This window comes from Hyaena hyaena, unplaced genomic scaffold, assembly GCF_003009895.1.
Source record: "Hyaena hyaena isolate Hyena2069 unplaced genomic scaffold, ASM300989v1 scaffold_84, whole genome shotgun sequence".
Taxonomy (NCBI): Eukaryota; Metazoa; Chordata; class Mammalia; order Carnivora; family Hyaenidae; genus Hyaena; species Hyaena hyaena.
The window spans coordinates 3,266,705-3,286,894 of record NW_024080716.1 but is presented as its reverse complement, the minus strand read 5'-3'; the positions used below and the strand labels follow the sequence as shown (position 1 = coordinate 3,286,894).

Genomic DNA, 20,190 nt, shown 5'->3' with positions numbered 1-20,190 from the left:
AAAGCACTATTTTCCAGCTTTTTCTTCTCTCATGGAATGCTAAATCAGATCAGCCTTATTTTGAGGATTCAAGTGCTTTTGACTTGGGGATGGAATAGAAGTCTCTCATTATGTCCTTGGGGCCAGCCTGTGCTCTCCAGTCTCACTATTGCCAGGGACACTTGAATCCCCATTCAGATATATACTCTGGATGAATACTTTAGTTCCGAAATGACAAACTAGTGGCCCTTAGGCTGAATGCATGTTCATGCATTTTTACTGATTCTTTTCTTTTTTTTTTTAATTTTAGTTTAAGCCATCCCAATTGAGAGACTATGTACAAATCTTAATTTTTAGATTGTTTTGAAAACCTGAGCAATCTGTCAACAATGGGGCAGAGTGACAAATATTGTGATAGAGCTTAGTAGACACTGCTCCTTTTTTATGAAATACTCTTCAATTATCCACAGGCCCAGTTATCTCTATTATCTCCCTCACTGGGATATCAAATGTCATGTGCCTTTTATGATTGTGTCAAAATGTCTCAAGTAAAGAAATATGTAATACCTATGTCCCTATAAACATGAGTCTTCAATGGACAGCCTATGTATTATGCTTGTATCTGGCCCTTTTTTTCTCTTTTTTCTTACTTTCTGATTCTTGTAGGCATTTGAATTGACTATCTCTTTTCAGAATCTTGAATGAGAAGGGATTCATACACCAAATATTACAATGAATCCCTAGCAATTCTGAATCTTTCAGCTGTCAGTTCTAAAAATACGAGATTTTTGTGTAAACTTCCATTTCATTTGGAACATTTCCTCACCCGCTTTCTGTCCTTTCCCAGATCTCCTCTCGTCCACATGAGAAAGAAGCTAAAGAGGCACCTCAGACTTTCCTAGTACCTAAACCAAGCCTCGATTTCCTAAAGTGGAATGCTCTTCTGACATGAATTCAAAAGCCATAAAAAGAAGAGGGGAGAGAGACAGATAAAAATCTGTTAGTACAAATGAAATCACATAAAAATAGAACTTTATTGATGCTAACAACTTTAGGCAGTTTAGAGAGCACTAGTTTACAGTGACAGAACGCCATATATCCCTGTGTGAGTGTGTTTGGTTCTTCCAGGGAAAATGTGCCATAGGTTTTCTGTAGAACTGAGTCTTACAGCTCCCACCAGAACCAACTCATTTCTAGAATGCTCCCTTGGGATATGCATACCCTGTAAGTGTCATTGCCCAAGTACACCCGACTGACTCATAACATGAGGTGGGTCAACAAACTCAGAGGAAACACACTTAAATTCTTTGCTCGGTTTGAAACCATCAGGCAAGATAAAGGATCAGACGTTAGGCAACGTTCACATACTGACCTTCTAGGGCCCAAGAAGAGTGTGCTCTTCTGAGGCCGTTAGAGGCAATAATTCTGGATTCAGGTCCTCAGGTCTTTTGTGTCCTAGAAATAAATAGTTTTTAAAAATCAATAAAGGGGACACAGTCTGGTAGTCCACTAGATGATACAAATGTCAGTTATTCCCATAGGTTCATGACACAAAGAGGGCTGGTATAGATAGCAGCCACCACCCACCATACGGTAATTAGAGGATATAAAAGTCATTGTTATTGGATAAATCCGTGAAATGGTGAAGAGCAAGGGCTGAGATCTGGGGAGCAGGGGGTTCCAATCTGGTGCCATTTTGTATCCATTGAGTTTCTGATTCTTGGGGAACAGGCTTACACAGGTGTGTCTCCCACTGGGGCTGGGTATGAATCTCTGCCCGGCTCTTGCTCCTGAGGTGACTCTCTCCTTCACAGTAGGTGACACAGCAGCGACAGGCCGCAGAGGGCTTCCCTCTGTGCTTGGACATTGTATCTGGGGCCGGAGAGGTGCCTGCTGCCCTCCCTGAGCCCTGGAGTTCTGGGGGCTCTTTCAAACGACTTCTCCTCCTTTGAACATGGTCCAGACTGATATCAGACTGGGAAGAACAGCTTTCATTCCAGCCAGAGCTGGCACTCAGACTTCTCAGGGGAAGAGCCAACCGCAAGGCCTTCCAGAATTTAGAGCCAGAATGTTTGGACTTTTCTCCCTTCCAGCTCACAAAAGACACAGATTCCTTCAGCTGCAGGATGCTTGGGTGTGGATGCTCAAGGGGACGGTACTCAACCACAATGAGCTTGGTGGAAATGGAGTTCTGGCACATGACACCCAGTTTAAACTCCAGCATGCTGATACTTTTCTCTGTCACATAGTCTGGGCTCAGGACAACAATCATCCTTCGGCTTCTCTGAATGAAGTCAAAAACTGCTTCCACTGTATCTATAGGAAAATGGAAAGATAGGACAATGCCTAGTGAAACGTACATAAACTGGAGTTCATCATTGTCCATCCTACAAAGGCGAGGCACTAAATAAACACTGAGGAATATAGGTTTTCGGTGTTAAATAATCTACCCAGTTAATGAATCTTTTACCTTACTCATATCAATGATTGCTAAGCTCCTGCTATCTTCAGGAATGAGGAATTTACCACCTCTAAAAGCAGCTAATTTCAGCTGTTTGTAAATTATTTTTTTAAAAAACTATTCATCCCTGCCACTTTTATCTGGTGGTCTTAGATCTAATACCTTCAAATGTTTAAAAATCTCATTGCTTAGGGCACCTGGGAGGCTTGGTGGGTTAAGCATCCAACCTCGGCTCAGGTCATGATCTCATGGCTGGTCAGTTTGAGCCCCGTGTAGGACTCTGTGCTAACAGCCCAGAGCCTGGAGCCTGCTTCAGATTCTGTGTCTCTGTCTCTCTCTGCCCCTCTCCCACTCATACTCTGTCTCTTTCTATCTTTCTCTCTCTCAAAAAAAAACATTTAAAAATAAAAAATAAATAAAAATAAAATTCTCACTACATTTTTTCTCATCTTTAGATTTGGAGCAACTTCAGACTTTTTATCTTCTTCCCCAGAAGACATGCTTTTAAGTCTCTCCCCCACCACTTTTATCATTTTCCTCTGAATAATATTTAGTTTATATATGTGTTTCCCTAGAGTAATATCTGGAACAGGATTGAACACAATGCTTCAGACTTAGTCTTATCAGCAAAGAGCAATAGGGAATTGGCATCTCCTAAGATCCACACAGCTTTATCTCTTGGTTCTTAAAATTTTTGGACACAACATCAGACAGTTCATAGTATTGACCTGGTTATCAAGCAAAATTCCCTTCCTTTTTCCAAGTATATGTATGAAGAGTTGGACTAAAAATCAATTAAAGGAGCAACAACATAGACAATGGGCGGGAATCAGTTAAAGACTTCTGATAATGCGTTAACTTCTAACAGTTACTGTGGTGGGTTTGGACAGATTCCAATGGAAAGTTGTGGAGATAAATGTAGTGCTTAGTTCATATGAGATTTAAGGGCTTAAACAATGTGATTTCATAAAGGAAAGGATTTCCAAATGTGTAAATCACAGCCATTGACGATTCTGAAAACAGTTGCTATAGACAGACCATGAGGTTGGAGACCTCCCCTTTTGGGGCCTTAGATGAAACAGTGATGGAGAGACTTTCTAGCCTGTGATGACGAGCGGAAAGTTTGCAGTGAATCTGATGATTACAAATTTGACGTGGAATGAAGGAGCTGTGCTCCTTACCAGCTTAGTTCTTTCCAATTAGTAAATTTAAAATTAACCTGAAAGGTAATTAAAAGAGACATGTGTTCAATTTTTAAGACCTTTTAACTAGTTTTATCAAGAGTGCAAAATAGTTTTAGAGAATTTTTATTTTGATCTTAAAAGATAAATCTAAATTGTCACTTATCTTCAAAGCCTGTGCATGTGTGTGTGTGTGTTTTGGAAACTCCCTATCCCCATCCTACTCAGAATCTGTGTAGCTGTTTTTCAATTTTTTTTTTTTATGTTTTATTTATTTCCAGGAGAGAGAGAGAGAGTGTGTGTATGGGAGGGTTAGAGAGAGAGGGAGTCACAGACTGAAACAGGCTCCAGGCTCTGAGCTGGCAGTCAGCACAGAGCCCGACGCGGGGCTCGAACCCACGAACCGCGAGATCATGACCTAAGCGAAAGTCGGACGCTTAACCGACTAAGCTACCTAGGCGCCCCGTGTAGCTGTTTTTCATAAACTTGACAATGTAAAAGAAAATCCACTGCTTCTCTTATCTCATGAAGAATACAATATAACCTTAAAACAATGTGGATAGATAATCAACAAAAAAAATCTTTGTGCACTCAAAGTGTGTGTGTGTGCATGTGCATGTTGTGTATTTCACTTCAAAATAGTCTCATTAGGAAAATGTTCTGTCCAATGGGAATACCACTGTTGAAAATAAAATGCTGTTTAGGTCCTTTAAGGAAAGACTCTAGCTTTTTATCTTTTTTAAAAAATTATTGGTACCTCATCCTGAAAATGCAAAATTTGCATTTGAGAGAGGGCAATGCTAAAAAGAAACAAATATGGTGGAATGTCTGGTGGAATTCCAGACATTGAGGAATGGATGTAGAAGATGCTTAGCAGATGGGGGTTGGGCTATACCTAGGGGTCTTCACACAGTACTTTGAAGGAATTTGCTGCCTTTTTGATATATTTTAATGTCTTCCATATTGTAAAAACTGTAATTGAGGTTGTGAATTGTTATTATTTTTTAATGCTGAAGATTTTATGGCGAGAGAGTCATAAATTAAGTTGTTTATTCTGTTTGGCTCAAAAAGTGGGGTAGGGCTATATACTGATGAGACCAGATTTCTTGTGTAGTACTAAATTAATTTTGAAGTCATACTTTATGATCTATAATTCATCAATACTCTAGAATACTCCTGCCTTTAAAGGTCATAATCTCCCTGGAATTCACCTAGAAGAACACCAGGACTGTAATTTTGTTCTTTGGCTAGATTATTGGTGTGTGCAAGGGCAACAAACGTCTCTCTCTCTTTCTTAAAACATGAAGTGCAGTAAAAAAAAAAAAAAAATGGGGTGGGGTTGCCTGGGTGGCTCAGTCGGTTAAGCGTCTGACTTCAGCTCAGGTCATGATCTCACCATTCAGAGTTCGAGCCCCACTTCAGGCTCTGTGCCGACAGTTCAGAGCCTGGAGCCCATTTTGGATTCTGTGTCTCCCTCTCTCTCTCTGCCCCTCTCCGGCTTACGTTCTGTCTCTCTCTCCCCCAAAAATAAACATTTTTTAAAAATTAAATAAAAAAGTGGGGTGGGGGAGGCACCTAATTTGGAAGATGAGTCTGAATTCAAATACTTGTTTCTCCATTTATCTGTTTTTATCTTAATATCTTTAAATCTGCATTCACCCATGTATAAATGCATATAATAAGAGCAAGCTTACAAGGTTGCTAAAAACCTAAAAATACGCGCATGTAAATATCTACATGTGGTAGACATTTGAATTAATCACTTTGGTTAAATTATATTCAGTGTCTAGTGAACATAATATTAAACTAATGTATGGACTAGTGTTAATTGAATTTGAAGCAATTGTTCACGGTAATTCAGAGAATCACCTTAATATGTGGATTTTTAAGTGAATAATAAATTTTTAAAATTCTGTCTATTGAAAATAGACGCGAATAAAAAAGAAAACTAATGAAATAATCTCCTAGTCTATTGCTCTCTCTCTCTCTCTCTCTCTCCCCTCTCTCTCTCTGAAGCTCTGTTATTCTTCACCTGTCTCCATACACACACACACACACACACACACACACACACCTGGTATATGAGAAGAATTCATTTTACTTAAGCAACTTTTATCTACATGTAAATAAAATGTTGATATAAAGTTCTCATTCTTCTCAGCTTTCTCTCAGAAAGAGAAATTTAACTAATGTAACTCCTAACATTTCTTTTGATGTGTATCATGAATTCTTCTTATTCTCATTTCTTATGACCAAACATGAAAATAAATACATAAAACACATGCACAAAATAAAATCCAAAGCTGAAAATAAATGGTTTATTTTTAAAAGAAACAAATTTACAAATCAAATGGAAAATGGAAAATACAAAAGCTTATGAATAAAATAAAAAAGATAATAAGACAATCTTAAAACATTAAAACCTATGGAAAGAAGTGGATGATTAGCAAGTGGAATAATGCTTTTGTTTCCCAATACAATGGAGTGCTTGTTTATTAGAATCCTAGGGAATCATCTAAGTTACAATACAGAAGATAATGAAATCAATTTTGTATGATTGTGTAATTAGACATTTTATATGTCATGGTTCTTTGTTAACTCGGGTGCAGAAGATCTTTGTATCATATATCTAAAAGCATTAAAATGTGGTTTTTTTTTTTTTTTTTTACCATTAAGGTTTTTTTAAACAGTAGAGACAAAAATTGTATTTCCTCATCTCTCTCAAAAATTTTGTACTGGCCATCTTCAGGGACATAAAACAAACAAGAAAACCATAAAACACAATTTTTTGAGAATGAGACATATCATTTAGATTTGAGATGCTTTTGATTTAGCACTTGGAAATGTTCAATATCAAAAGCCAGTCTATAAATAAGAAAAAGAATATCAAGACGTTTCTAGGGATACCCAAAAGCACTTGGAATAAATACTGAATCCGAAAGTGCAGAAAGAATGCAGTTTTGGCAAGAGAATGGCCACCTGTGAGGGGACTGTCTTCCATTACCCAAAACTCATGCAATTGATACTCAAGCCTTTTCTAGTGTCAGCTTTCCCCTGCTTTTCTGGATGAAGGGTTAACAGGAGGGGTAATTGTGGTTTGTAACAAGGAAAAGCATTAATACGCAAAAAATATCCAAGAATGACTCTATACCATAGTTTTATCGTCAAGAATTCATGAAGCTTTTCTTTTCTTCAATTTAAAATAATACCTTCACTGTAGAGAAATGATTTATTATGGACTTTAGCACTGCAGAAGGGCACTTAAACATAGGATATGGTTTTAGAATTGGTTATCAACGTTCATAACGTTGGTATAAGGGTTCCCTTAAATTATGAATTATGGTGTTTCATGGGATACTCATGCTCTTCTATAGGTACTTTATTTTTCTTTTCTCTATTACCCAACAGTCCAAATAGAGATTTATCTCCGCAGTAGTTGAATGCTGAGATTACCATAGCTTAGTCTCAAAGTGTGTTGTATGTGCCTATGACAAAGTAGATGATCAATTCATTCCAGTGGAATGGCCACTGCCTAGCGGTGAGCATAGACTCCACTGCACCCATACCAAATACAGCAGCAGGAAGTTATTTACACTAATTTAGGAAAGGCAAGAACAAACAACTACTACTCTGTGGGCTATGAATTTACAAGTGATGTACAGAAAACACTGACACAAAAGCACTACAATAGAAACATAATTTAAAAACTGGACAAGAGTGTCAATAGCTATTTAAAGTCACATGCCTGTGTACACATGTGTGTGCGCATATATATACACATACACATACATACGTATACACACATATATACATGCATATATACACACATATACACATACATATATACACATATATAATTCATGTGTATATGTATATATACAATGTAGATATACATACATTTATAACTCATGTTTTTGTGCATATATGTATATATGTGTATGTGTGCATATATATATATTTACCACTCTGTAAACTCTGGACTTAGTTTTCACTTTTCCAAGTCCCAATAACAGTACAATTTCATTTAAAACAAAGTAAAGCAAGTTTCACGGAAGAGACTGACTTGTTTAGCGTGAATGTATTAACTGTACTAGTGAATAAAATATAGAAAGTACTGAGTGGTCCAGTTAATTCTCTTAGAATATTAATGCTAAAAGCAACTCTCAAGGTCACGGAGTCTAACTTCCACATTTTACAATGGGGAGACAGAAGCGAGTGAGGAGAAATCACTTTCCTAATATTCACATTAGCAAGGCTGAGATTAAAAGACAAATTGTTGAACACCCTGTTCTGTGCTTTTCTCACAAGCCAGAAAATGCCCTAAAAGCATTTTGCTGTTATTTCACTCTCTATTAGCACCATTAGTAGAAGCTTCCTGTCAGACTGAACCAAGGGTGGGACTGCTTGCAAACTGTAAATAGTTGGCTCAAGGCACCGTAGACACGGGCGGTGGAGAAATATGGGTCGACCTACAGATATCCAGGAGTTTACTGAAATTCTAAAAATATGGTATATTTCTCAAGTTGACAAACATGACATCAATGACCTGAGATGGAGGGCACAAGAGATGTCGTAGAAAAGGCAGGCGAGCCCTTTAAAACCATCGTAAGGAACACTTTCAGTGACAGAGTTCTGTGTAATCCTAAGCGGGGTCAGTCTGGCTTTGAGGGTGTGCTGCACAGCTTGATGAGCCCAAGAGCTCAGTGTCCTCAGCTAAAATAAACGTGGGCATTGATTATCTTTTTAACTGGCGAGTAAACCTAAAAAGAAAAGTACTTGGCAACTCACAACGACCTTGTTAACAGATGAGTTATCTTTAAGGGGTCTTGGACTCCACAGCAAAAGGCTGCTCCACAACGTTAAGGTTATAAAACGTAAGAGAGGAAGAGGGGATGGAGATTGGAAACAGGGACAGAGGATGCAGAGAAATTCGCATCAACCAAGTCTTTGCCTGCAAAGAACACAGTGCCATCAGATACTGGTGACAGACTGGCTAGTATTGCCTGAGGAAGCACCGCAACCAGTCATACGGTCACCCTGAATTTATCCCTCCGGGGAGGCTTGGACAGAATTGTGTTCTGTCTGTGAAACGATACGTTGGGAACAAAGAAAGGGGACCCTTCCTTCCTGGAGGGCCCTTGGTTCTCTTTGCCTCTTTCATGATTGTCCCTTTCATACATTTTTCAAGGATGCATAGGAGAGACCCTGCTCGCCACTTCTAGACCACCTGGAACTTTTCCTCACTGGCATGGCCACCTGCAGCTGCTTCCAGAACCTGCCTTGTGGATACTTGGATTTCTCCCCTTTCCATTTAATGACCGTGAGCACCGTCTTAGCCCTCTTCAGTTCTTTCACCTTCGTCTCCTTCACCGCTTTGTACTGCACTAAAATGACGTTGATGTTGCCCCGAGAGGCCATGTTTTCTAGGCCAGCCTTGAGCTCCAGCAGGGCTTGGGTTCCCTGGAGCACGTAGTTGGGGCTTAGGACAACCAGGAGGCGTCTGCTTTTCTGAATGAAGCTCAAGGTCTCATCTGTGACAACTGAGAAAGAAAACACCATGGGGATTAGTGTTGGCCAAGAACTCCCCCAAGGCCTGGGGCTTAGCGAGCAAGTGTAGGGAACTTAGGGTGACAGCCTGGGAATTGAGTTGAAACTTTTACCAAGAACATTTGCAACAACTTAATCCTCAGGTGCTCTCACTGTCCAATAAATGCCACACTTCTCCAAGGCACTGAAAACAATACACACACATTCCACCCCCAAAAGAATTCTAAACAGGTACGAAGCCAAGTATACTTCTGTGACCTTGGTCTTCAAAAGCTTTATGAGAAATAGATGAATTGTACAGAAATCGATTTCTTCAAACCATGTGGCACGCTGCAGCCCAGTCAAATCAGCTCCTGAGCCCTTTCTCCCCAACGATACCCATGTGTCTACTCCCTAATGTCAGTGGGTATTTAAAAAGATAATCCTCATAGAGTCAAAGTCATGGAAATTCATTTCTCACCAACACAGGAAAGCAAGAGTAGGAACATTCATTTTCTGAAAGTCCCTCCCTGTTGCCAGACTCCTACTTGACTCAGACTGGTCTATGTCCTTAGAATAGGAACTTTAAAAAGTCTAGCTAACTGAATGGCATTTTGGCTGGCATCACATTCTCGGCTCAGCCTTCTATTCTGCTCTCTGTTCTGGAGCCTAAATTAGTCCCTGGATCTTTCTCCTTAAACTCCTATCATTACTATGAAGCCATGTGTTTCAGTAGCTGCTAGCTAATGTGTCTGCCTTTCTAACAGGCAAATACTTTCCTTAGGTCAGAAAAGAAGGAAGAGAAACAGGGAAAATGGAAATTCGGCGTAATTTTATTCTGTTATCAAGGGCTCTGATTAGTTCCTGTCACCAAATTCTTGGGAATAATCCATCTCCTCAAGGTTGCTTATCTAGGATTGTATAATCCTTTACCTGGAGTTCAAAAAGGAGCCAACTCCAGGGAATACGTGAGGACTGTGGAAAGATATTTCAGGGCTTACAATCTAAGTAGTTATTTTGGCCCTTCACCTTCACAGGTACAGAGGCCAAAGGGAAAGACTTGCAATTATGATTCCCTGTGCAGTCTGGAGAAGAATTGAGGAATAAGTAATTATCTACTCCAAGCAGTGTTGCTGGAGGCAGACTGTGTGTAGGCATGGAAGGAGACTCAGAGGCAAAGAGCAAGAAAAGAAGCGTGGGGAGCAGATCACAAGGATCAACCCTCAAAGCAAGACACAAGAGTAATTATGTAGAACTTGAATTCTTCAAAGAATTATCAACCCCTACAGGAGGGTCATTGTGATACTGCATACTTTTATCTAACTTTTCACAAAGTGATAAATATTTGTTGAATGGCAGAATGAATTAATAAATGGCTGAATAAATGATTTAAGATGTTAAGTCTTAAAATGAATGGAATTTGTCCTTTAGCTGTTTTATCAAGTCATTGTTTACCAGCAAAATGATCCTGAGAGATTTATCAGCTATAGAACACAAGTATGATGGACTTCTAGGTGATGACAGGAGATAAAATACGTGGTCTGACTAATTCAAAATGAGCATAAACATTTAAGTCCATTTTATATCTCCATTATCCACATAACAGTTTCAAAAACATCTGAAATGGTTAACACAAGCAGGATTTTAGGGGAGGAAAATTAGTTTCTTCTGCTGAAGATTAGACACATTACATGCATTTCAACAGTACAAAGTTTAACGGTGGGTTAAGGAATGCTATTATGTATTTGTTAAAACAGACTCAAAAAGGCTCTCACTTTGTATGTTACTGGGTGAATCTGAAAAATTAGGGATGTACTTTTCCTTGAAAACATTCAGCAATTCAAGTTTCTTTTTTTTAACCCATTAGAGCATACTGGCTTTTGTAAAAATTTAAACTACATCTCAGATGGTTAAGCTGACAGAAAGGAAAAAACAGACCCAAGAAAAAGGGGAATATGAATAGCACTGGCTTGCTAGAAAACAAAAGGGAGGAAAAGGAAATTAGCAAATGACACAGGTAAACATTCTGATTATATGAGTGAGTACTTTACATAAAGAAAGATTCCATGCACTTTCTTCACAAACTCATTCTTAGTAAAATTAAGTAGACTTCAGCCTTTGTAAAAATGTTGTTTAAACTCAGTATTTTAAAAAAAAAAATTCTAGGGAAATTAATGCTAATTTGCTTAAACCTTCTACGTATCTAAATGTGTGTAAACATTTAAAACTGAGGCATTTGGAGCACCTAGGTGGCTCAGTCAGTTAAGCATCTGACTTCAGCTCAGGTCATAATCTTGTGGTTTGTGGATTCGAGCCCTGCATCGAGCCCTGGGCTGACAGCTCAGAGTCTGGAGCCTGCTTCGGATTCTGTTGTCTCCTCTCTCTGCCTCTTTCCAGCTCTCTCTCTCTCTCTCTCTCTCAAAAATAAACATTAGAAAATAAAATAAAATAACTGAGGCATTTAAAAAGTTCTAATCCACTGTGCCTCCACACTTTTCTGACACTGAGTTCTTAATACTTACAAGGGGGGCTAGAATACAACCATAAATGGCACTTGAATAATCTACAACTTATGATGTAATTTTATTCCTAAAGAACTCTCTGTCTATTACATCAACCAACTGGAATGTAAATATCCCAAGATGCCAACACAGAGCTCTGCCATGACTCCCACACCTGACCCTAAACTAAGGATTCCCTCTGCCATTCAGGGTGGCATCGCTTGTACTCATGTGAGATACCTACTTCCCCCAGGGAGACTGTCACGGTCAAAGATGCACAGCTTGTATCCAAATTCATTCTCCAAAACTCCACGGAGGGTCAGTAACACAAACTCTTCTTCCTCGGCATTCCTTGCGTAAGATACATAAATATCATATTCTTTCCCATCTGGCAAAAGGAAGAGAGATCCGATATAAATTAGAAGAGTTTCTCAATAGTATTGCATTTCTTTCTTAAATCAAACTTTTGCCTACTAGACAAGTTTGCTTTTTTTTTTTAACTGTATGAATTATCTGACAGATTTTTATGTGATTTCCTACCTGTGACAGGTCTCCAGGCAAAATGACTATTTTAAGGTGTAATTACAGATTTTGTCTGATGTGTCTACTACTCTCATATCACTAAGTTTAGTGTTTATAGTGGAGAATAAATGAAGGTTGGCTCATTTGACTATGAATTAACACAATCAGGATGCAAATAGTCAATCATAGGTGCTGGCAATGAATATACCATGCAGAAAATGTATAGTTCCTGTCCTAGTTTGTGACTCACTGATATATTAGAATTGTAAATGGAGCAGAACTTTCAGAAAGTGTCTAAATTATTTATACCTGAAAATAACTACAATTAAAAATATACTTTGGGATGGGGCGCCTGGGTGGCTTAGTCGGTTAAGCGTCCGACTTTTGCTTAGGTCATGATCTCGCGGATGGTGGGTTCGAGCCCCGCATCGGGCTCTGTGCTGACTGCCAGCTCGGAGCCTGGAGCCTGTTTCAGTCTGTGACTCCCTCTCTCTCTGACCCTCCCCTGTTCACACTGTCTCTCTCTCTCCTAGAAATAAATAAAACATTAAAAAAATATATATATATACTTTGGGGGCGCCTGGGTGGCTTAGTCGGTTAAGCGTCCGACTTTCACTTAGGTCATGATCTCACGGTTCGTGGGTTCGAGCCCCGCGTCGGGCTCTGTGCTGACAGCCAGCTCAGAGCCTGGAGCCTATTTCAGAGTCTGTATCTCCCTGTCTCTGATCCTCCCCTGCTCATGCTGTCTCTCTCTCTCTCTCTCTCCTAGAAATTAAAAAAAAAAAAAAATATATATATATATATATATATATATATATATATATATACTTTGATTTGGGGCACCTGGGTGGCTCAGTCGGTTAAGCATCTGACCCTCGATCTCGGCTCAGGTCATGATCTCATGGTTCGTGAGTTCAAGCCCGTCTGTCAGCATAGGGCCTGATTGGGATTCTCTCTCTCCCTCTCTCTGCCCTCTTTCCCCCCTCTCAAAAAATGGATAAACATTAAAAATGTATATAAGTATATATACTGAGATTCAATAAATCCATCTTTCCCAGAGTTGCCTCATTATAAAAATCACCTCTCAGGAATAATCCAGGTTCTGTGTCTCTTCCACAAACCTACTGAATGAAAATCTTATGGGACGAGTCTAAGAATCAGCATGTTTAATTGCCCCATTCTTGTGACCAGGCAAATGTGAACTAGTGCAGTGCTTCTAAAATTTTAACGTGCACCTGAACCATTTGGGAATATTGTTAGAATGTAGATCCTGACTCAGTAGAGGGGTTAGCTTAAGATTCTCCTTTTAATAAGCTCCCATGCGATGCTGGTGTTGCTGGTGCATGGACCACCTTCAAGTACAAAGAGTAGACCTGCACTGTCCAGTTACAGAAGCACAGCTACACGTAGCTATCGTATGCTTAAAATGCAGCTGGTCTGAAGTGAGATATGCTGTAAGTTGAAAATATAACACAGGCTAAATTTTGACATTTCGAATACCAAAAAATAAGACTAAAAGATCACCATCAGCTTTAAATATTAATTATATGCTAAAATAATAGTATTTTGAGTCTATTGGGTTAAATAAGATATATTATTAAAATAATCTTCCCTTTCTTTTTAATACTTTTCCTACTGTGACCACTAGAAAATATTAAATTACACATGTGGCTTGCATATGTTTCTCTTTAGACAGGCCCATCTAGACCAAACACATAGTGAGCCATTAAAGCAAAATAATCTACATTAGAAAGATTTTCAGTAGTAAGGGCCGCAACAGAAGTTAGTTAGATTAGATTTCCCAGCTAGTCTAGGTTTTATCAAGCCAATATGCTTTCTGAAAAGGACAGTAGAAGGTATTGACATCCAACTTCCATTACTCACCTAAAATGGTTTCATCTGTTCCAAAATGAGCCCGGTAAAATAAGACCATCTCCAGCCAGTAAACGTGGTAAACAACAATGAGAATCACTACCAGCAGGACGGTGGCTCCAAAACCACATGCCAATTCCACTGTGTATCTTGGAGCTGTCCATGGAGTGAACAACAAAGAAACAGTTGATTTTTACGTGGTGATCACAGTGATCTGTCATCCTGCAAATAGCCGGCTAAGCCAAGCGGCTGAGCTATGCTCCTGGCTTGTACGTGTGGACAGGCAGAGATAACATGATAGGGTTTAAGCACGGGGTTTTAGTGCCAGCCTGTGTCCTCTTCATCTTTTCGTTTCCAGTGCCTGACATAGGTGTTTTAACCAGTAGGTGGCTTGAAGAGACTTTGATGTTATATAAATTAATACATATTCATAGTATGTAAATGGTATATTGTATATGCATTTTAGCATCGGACAGGATCTCGAAGGTCATCTCATTCAGTGCACAATCTGCTCAACGAATCCCCTCAAAAATATTTTTGAAATCTTCCATTTGTCCATCTCTTGGGATGGAATCCTTACCACTACCTAGACAAGACCATGGTACTGATAGAATTTTGATTGTTGGTGCAGTTGGATTGAGTGAACATCTTAATGTGTTTCCATTAGTCTTAATTCCATCTCCTTTTCAGTGCCACATGGAAGAAATTTACTTTTCCTATAAAGTCGGAAAGGAGCCTCAAAAATCTTGTTTTCATTGGGAAGTAACAGAGGGATCGGCCAAATGCTAAGTATGCTTGGCTTTGAAAGTATCTCTCAGGTTTATAGTTCTAGGATACACATTCTGAAGATTAAGTTGCACTATACAGAGATGAACAGATTTCCACCTAATCTGCTTACTTTTATATGGTAGGCATTTTAGCAGTTTCTTTGGAATTGTCAGAAATAGAATAAGGTAATTCCTGACTTCCTAAAAACTAGACATGTATTAATTCAGCCCTGTAAACAAGGTCTGTTATGACCAAACCACCAGCCACCTGTCTCATTTACCATTGCCTTTTCTTCAAAACCATCAGGAAGATTTAGCTCTATGTCTTTGCTCATGCTGGGACTTCTGGAAAGGATAGTCCTTTCTCTTTCTTGGGTTTTAAAGTCCATGCTTCAAGGTCATTATTTTGTAAAACTCCTCTTGCACCTGGCATCTGCCTGACAGAAATTTCGACTCTTCTCAATGTTTATGATTATATTAGAGCATTTGTGTTATATTTTAATTTGTCTATGAGCTTGCTTCTCCACTCTTACTCCCCACTAAAACTATACTTTTATAGTCTTCTAGGTAGAGGTTATGTCTTCTTCATCCATCCTACTCCTAGAATACAGAAGCTCTCCATGAACATTCCAGATAAAACACCATATACTTCCGGGATGTTTAAAAGAAATTTGGCTCTCCAATATGTATCAGCCACTTCATTTGGTTGCCTTACTAGCTTGTGATAATGAAGCCAAAGAGTTTGAGGAGGGAATAGAATATTTGGATCTGAAGCAGGAGTGGCTTAAATTATGTATTAGTTGACTTGACAATTACTTATAACTATCTAATATTTGCCAGATGCTGTTGGGGATACGATGGTTGATAAGACCGAAAGGGTTTCTGTCTTCTTAGAACTAATATTCTTTTTTTTTTTTTATTTTTTTTTTATTTATTTCTAGGAGAGAGAGAGAGAGACAGACAGACACATCGTGAGCAGGGGAGGGTCAGAGAGAGAGGGAGACACAGAATCTGAAACAGGCTCCAGGCTCTGAGCTGGCTGTCAGCACAGAGCCCAACGCGGGGCTCTAACCCACGAACCACAAGATCATGACCTAAGCGAAAGTCGGACGCTTAACCGACTAAGCCACCCAGGCGCCCCTTAGAGCTAATATTCTAATGCAAGAAAATAAATGATAAGACAACTAATGTTAGGTAGTGATCAGTGCTATAAAGGAAATAAGCCGGGGTAATGTGATAGAGGTGACTGAGGGGCTGGAGTGGGGCAGTAGAGTTGTATCAGGTCGGGTAGTGAGAAAAGGCTTCTTTGATCGCCTGAACCTTGTGTTAAGTGCTTGCCAAGATGAGGCACAAAGGAATTTTGTTCAAAGCTGGGATTGTTATCCGGGCTCCCTGACTCCAAAGTCCAGAGATCTTTGCAGAGCTCTGCCATGAAGTTTAATTATTGATCATATGCTAGTGGAAAAATCCCCTTTAAAACAGGTATCTACCCTACGGGGGAAATGGTAAGCAGCCTGGAGCTGAGCTTGGAGTTCTCTAATTAAAGGGCAGATCTTAGAGTTTCAAGTTCATTATCCTCAACTCAGGATGCTAATCCTATCTTGGAGACAGTGTGGAACTCCGCAGTGCAGAATTATTACCAGGTATTCTTATGCTGGTTTCAGGAATAATGATGTTTAAAATAAGAAAACTCCATCATCAAATGTCAAAAGCTATGTCAGTGCAGTTGTTGAGAATTTGCTAAGATCAATTTGGGTAGCTGGCATGAAAATTGCTGTGTCCTTGGTATTTCTGAGCACATGTTATGTTAACAGCACACTGGGGTAATTCCCATTGTCATCTTCATTATTTGCTCAGTTATTTTGGCTCCTCTGGCTGGACATTGTGTAATAGTGACAAAAAAAAAAAAAGAGGTCAGTCAATGCACCTGAAATGGATTTAAAGAAAAAAAAAAATATATATATATATCAATAGATATCTTGCCTAATGATCAAGAGATCAATTACCTTCAGGAATTTCCCTCTGCCGCATTTATTTCACTACTGCTTATTTTCTTTTTTTGTGGGGATTTTTAATTTAATTTTGGGTCATTGAATTATATGTGTCATATTTATAGACCATATTTTGTGGGGCCATATTGATGATATCAAGTTCCTAATGTTATTTAACTAATTGAACTCTTAAGATAAATAATCCACAAGGCTGAATTTCTCAATGGCTTAAACCACATGCAGGAAATGTTCTATAAAGCTTTCCTATCAAGCTTTGCTGGCTTGCAGGGAAAGGGTGACCCTCGGCCCACATTTTCTGTCTGCCCCAGCTGGACCTCTGATGTTTTGGCATAAAGACTTTACTCTGATGCAATCCCAGACAAAAGGGTTTCCAATCAGGAAAGAGTGATGCAATTTGACCAAATTGGACTTCTAAACTGCTTCTCTCTTTGATCTCACTTATAATTGAGTTAGGATATTGCCAAATTTAGCCACTTGCTCTGCTGCCCCTCCCTGAATCAGAATTCCCTCCATTCCTTTTGCAGTTCTACAGTAATAACAGGCTCCAAAGCCCACATTTCCAGCTACCGCCCTGAGTTAAACCAATCCAGGACTTTAGCTGCAGTCTTTCACCCTGTTTCAAGTTATTGGTCTACAATTTTGTTTCTCCTTGGGAACCTAACTTATTTTTTCTTAATATTTATTCATTTTTGAGAGACAGAGTGCGAGTGGGGGAGGGGCAGAGAGAGAGAAGGAGTCACAGAATCTGAAGCAGACTCTGAGCTGTCAGCACAGAGTCCAATGCGGGGCTCGAACTCACGAACTGTGAGATCATGACCTGAGTCGAAGCTGGATGCTTAATCCACTGAGCCACCCAGGTGCTCCATATCTTATTCTTTTTTATCTTCATCAGTTGGGGCCTTGCTATCCACTGAGTCTTCTAGCCCAACACCAGCTTCTTGGATTTCCAAGTATTCCCTGCCACAGAACCTGTCTCTTCTCTGCCAAATTGCCGAGACTTCTTGATAATTTTGGGAACCGTGTAATGACCGTTTCTCTAAATTACAAACTATTAGAAGAATAATTTATCTATATGATAATAAACCAGAGACATATAACTGAATTAATCTGCAGACCTGCTTTGTTTGACTACTATAGTGTATTAAAATTAGTGTGTTTGGGTTTAGCTTCTGGCCTCAGAGAAGTGATTGATACTGGGGTTAGCTTCCTCTCATAATATTTACAATGATGGTTTTTCTAAGGTGGATAAGTGGTAGTTGATCTGTGTGTGATCTGTGGGAGAAAGGACACCACAGAGTTGAGTCCCGCCATCACCCTAGTGTTTTGCCTAAAGGCACTTTTAGACTGTGACATAGAAAGGGAAAAAACAAAAAGAAGTACAGTCATCACAGTGAGCTAAGGAGACAGAAATCAGAGTTCAGAACTACTGACCTGGGTTGAATTTATAGGCCTGGGCAAAGAGGGAAGAAAACTGTGTAGAAAAAGAGCTCTATAAATCTGCAAGGGGTGACCTCAAGTCTTTGGAAAAATACAAAGTTTTGCATCGGTCGATGACACTTCACAAGATCAGGCAAAGAACAGTTACTAGTGACAGAAAAAGTACCATGAAGGGCACAGCAGCAGAAAACTGGGAATTTAACAACTCTAGATGCACATGCAGGACTGCGGGCACTTGAGTTAAGACTCGTGTGAAGAAACTTTGGGTAGCTCCCCATGTGTTAAACAGAGACCCCAGACAGTCTAGATAAATCCAATCTGCCCTTAGAGAAAAGGGCGGATTGGATCTATTTATTTTTTATTTATCTATTTTTTTTTCAGATTTATCTATGTTTTCAGATGTAAAGTCCTGCAAAGATAAGCAGGACTCTTAAAAAACAAACAAACAAACAAACAAAACAAAACCAAAACAAAACAAAAAATCCAAGCTGTTAGACAAGTAAATTAAGTACCTGTGAGAACCGGACAACACTCATTTTAAAAACTCAGACATTCAATGATGCAGCATATGTAATGTCCAGCATATAATTAAAAAACAAAACAAAAAGCAAAAGAAAAGACCCATAATGAGAAGAAAAATCAGCCAAAAAAGGAAACAGACTCAGAATTGACAAATATGATGGAATTAGCAAATAAGCACTTAAAATGAGTATTATCAATATTCCTGTTGAATTAAAAAAAACATGACAAAACAGACGAACATTGGGGTAAAGGAGGAGAAATAAAATAAGAGAAAAACAAACAAGGAGACAAACCATAAGAGACTCTTCAATACAGAGAACAATTGAGGGTAGCTGGATAGGAGGTGGGTGGAGCGATGGGCTAAATGGATGATGGGCATTAAGGAGGGCACTTGAGGAGCACTGGGTGTTGTATCTAACTGATGAATCACTGAATTCTACTCCTGAAACCAATACTACACTATATGCTAACTAACTTCAACTTAAATAACATCTTGGAAGAAAAAAAAAAAGAACAAATAAGAAAAATCAATAGGGATATTTTTATGGAGAGATGGAAATAAAAAAAAAAACAGAAAAATACAATTCTGAAACCTTAAATTCTGCCCATTAAATATCAAAAAAGAAATGATTGGTGGAATCTAGAAACTATCCAAATTGAAACTCACAAACAAAGCAAGGATGAAATTAAAATGAGAATCTCAGTCATCTATGGGACAACCCCAAATGATCTCTACCGAATTTAACAGGACTACCTGAAAAGGAAAGGATGAATAAATGAAATGTTAACACATGAAAGACACTAAGGGGCCCTTGACTAAAGTAGCTTGATTGGTTTTGTTTTATCTAGCCTTTAATGATACTTTATGTACTAAAAGTTTGACCTTTGTCAAATAACATCTGTGAAAATTTTGTGGAAATAATAAGTAGACTTAACATTTGTTGAGCATTGAATATATATGTGTAAAAGGCCAGTAATTGTGCTGAGTACTTTAAAACATCTTTATGAGACAGTGGTATCATCTGCCTAGTTTAAATATAAAGAAACTGAAGGTCAGAGAGGTTAAGTGATTTTTCAAGGTCATAGAGTTAGGATGCATGGAAATGAGGATTCCAACACAGGCTCTCTGAATCTAGAGTACAAATATTGAATCGCGGTACTCTAATGAGTCCCAGTAGTGTTCTTAGGAATGAACTTCGGGAAACTGTCTTACATTATTTGGTTGAATATTGTTGTTTTACACTGCCTTCAGAGGCTCAGAAGCAATTAACTATCCAGAACCAATCCACTAAGACTTCCTAAGTGCCATATACATACACTCCAGGACTTTGCTTTTTACTTTCTAGATTGTAATGAAATGTTAAGGTGAAATTTGTTTTGGCATCAGCTTTAAAAAAAGGTTTAAATCCC

General features: G+C 38.8%; 1 protein-coding gene across 2 annotated transcripts in view; it reads right to left on the bottom strand.

Moving 5' to 3' along the window:
• Positions 1-8,621: 8,621 nt before the first annotated feature.
• LOC120233109 (interleukin 1 receptor accessory protein) overlaps positions 8,622-20,190 on the bottom strand; it is a 122,820-nt gene continuing 111,251 nt past the window's right edge. For both annotated transcript variants that reach the window (XM_039234219.1, XM_039234220.1), the window contains exons 9-11: positions 14,055-14,198; positions 11,893-12,036; positions 8,622-9,161 (exon numbers count right to left, since the gene is read on the bottom strand). In XM_039234219.1, coding sequence (XP_039090150.1) covers positions 8,794-9,161; positions 11,893-12,036; positions 14,055-14,198 — 656 coding nt within the window. In that variant the 3' untranslated portion in view covers positions 8,622-8,793. The remainder of the gene's footprint in view (positions 9,162-11,892; positions 12,037-14,054; positions 14,199-20,190) is intronic.